The sequence below is a fragment of the Penaeus monodon genome, chromosome 15, assembly GCF_015228065.2.
Source record: "Penaeus monodon isolate SGIC_2016 chromosome 15, NSTDA_Pmon_1, whole genome shotgun sequence".
Classification (NCBI taxonomy): domain Eukaryota; kingdom Metazoa; phylum Arthropoda; class Malacostraca; order Decapoda; family Penaeidae; genus Penaeus; species Penaeus monodon.
The window spans coordinates 32,053,042-32,055,232 of NC_051400.1; the positions used below are offsets into that span (position 1 = coordinate 32,053,042).

At 38.2% G+C, this 2,191-nt stretch overlaps 1 protein-coding gene across 1 annotated transcript in view; it reads left to right on the forward strand.

Annotated features, from left to right (window-relative positions):
• The window catches only part of LOC119581950 (G-protein coupled receptor moody-like), a gene marked incomplete in the record, with an annotated part of 84,922 nt that overhangs the window by 77,609 nt on the left and 5,122 nt on the right, over positions 1 to 2,191 (forward strand). The window contains 2 exon segments of the mRNA XM_037930130.1: positions 79 to 141; positions 1,377 to 1,552. Of these exon segments, the coding sequence (XP_037786058.1) occupies positions 79 to 141; positions 1,377 to 1,552 (239 nt within the window).

A 2,191-nucleotide genomic window follows, 5' to 3' on the forward strand; every position in this document is an offset into this window, starting at 1 on the left:
TACGTGCGTATGCGTGACTCATTCGCATATAAACATACCATCAAGGAAGCAGTTTAATCCATGTATCTCTATACCCAGGTCATCAGGAGAGCACTGATGAGGAAAAAAAAGTTCAGCACCGTGTTGCCACCTCCTCCGCAGGTCACAAATGTGTTTTACTCACTCACTCGTGGTCCTAAATTGCTCCTCAGCTAAGTTACTTGAGAGCTTTTGAGAGCTGGTCACCAAGCATGCGATCTTAAAGGTGCATCACTGTTACTCTATTGTCATCAATGGTGTGTCTGTCATACCTCCATTTAATGTGTTGCAGATATTTTTTTTTCGTAACTCGTCATAAATCATGAAAAAATCTCAAAATAAAACATAGCTGAAGAGTGTTTATTTCGTTGTTTCCTCTGTGTTTATTTGTCCTAGTGCATGCAAATACAATTGTTTCGATTTAAACCTGTTTGTTGTGACCGTTGCGTTATCAATTTGTCTCGCTCGTTGTATATGTGGTTGTTACCGCTGCCGAATATGTGTATGATTTCGTTTGTGTTTCTAGGAAGCTAAATAATATCCCATACATGTATCATCTATACGAATGTACTTATATAGACTGCATGTATGGGCAGATGTGTGTGAGTTTATATAGTGATGTATAGTAGTCTTGTATTGTTTCTGAAATTAACCTTGCATTGTGCATAAGGTGATTTTATGAGCCGATGGTAGTGCAGGAGATCTAGACTGAGTTGCATGACCGAGGCTTCATTCATCATAAGCTGGGTTACTGCTTTGCATGTCATTCTGTCACGCAAGTGCTCTATCAAGCACAAGGTTGGACACCGTCAATAGAAGTTCTTATTTGTAGTACCTGAATGTTTTCTGTACTTATAAGGATAAGTTTATGTGTTTTATCTAGAAGGATAAGTCTGTGTGTTTTATTTACATGCATACTAGTGTTTATACGCACATTCGCACACTCTTACCACTAACATCGATAAGGAGCACCTTATTGGCATGACAGAGTAATGAAGATACACTTACAGTTACACAACACATTTTTTCAGGGAAGACATATATAACAACGCATGCATCTGAACACTTCTAGAAAATATAAAACATACAACGTAGATTGAAGTAATTAGATAGCTTATATAACCAAGGGGTGGAAAACACATAATTAAGAGACATTAATGTTAAACCTATGTGGATGATTGATGTTCTAATGGTGGCATGTCATAGGTCAAGAGCTAACTGTCTGTCATTCGTGCCTGACCGTAAACGTTTTGTCAAGTCCGAGACCACTTCTTGAATGACATATGATCGTGACGTCATGAAATATATCGACCCGGCAGCCTTTCAACCGCCTCGACTGACCTGACCTCCACCCACAGGTTAAGCTGAGCACCGCTCGTGTCAACCGTGCCTCCAGCAGGGGCAAGGTGCCGCCGGCTGCCTCCTCCACCACCTCCGCCTCCTCCACCTCCGGCACGAACCAGCGAAAAGGATCGAACTCCAGTTTCAGAAGCCTCAAGAAAATGGTTTCCGAATCCAATCTTCGAGCTCGTTTGTGAGTTTTGCTGTTATCACTCTGTACTGTTATTGCTATTTTTTTCCTTTTTTCTTCCTGAATCACTTGTCTATGTTTTTTAATCTTACGTTCTCTATCTTCTTTTTATTCTCCTTCTTCCTTCTAAGTCATGTATCGTCATTTCATCTACGTATTTTGCAAATTTCTCTTACCTCATTTCATCGTCTCCACATTTTCCTTTCTCATTCCTTTTATTATCCCCCATTTCCTTCTCATTCCCAGCTTCATGACTTTTATCTTCTTCTCTTCCTTCTTCTCCATCTTTTCTTGTTGCATTCTTTTGTACATAGACTTTACACTGCGGCTTGCAATACTGTCTCTTTGCATACATGTTTAAAACACTTTTATCCTCTCTTTGTAAACACTTTTATCTTTATCTTCTCTACGTCCTTAACATTTTTCCTTTTATACGCTTGCTCATTTTTTTTACCTCTTTTATTATGTTTTCCCCCGTTTCCTATTCATAAAATCCTTATAATTGTATATCTTATTTATTTATTATCATTTTATAACATCCTTTCACTGAATTAAACAAAATAACAAGGAAAATAAAAGTACAGTACAGGTGCCTTTCAAAATATTTCATAAAACATACCATCATCTTCTCAAACCCTTATC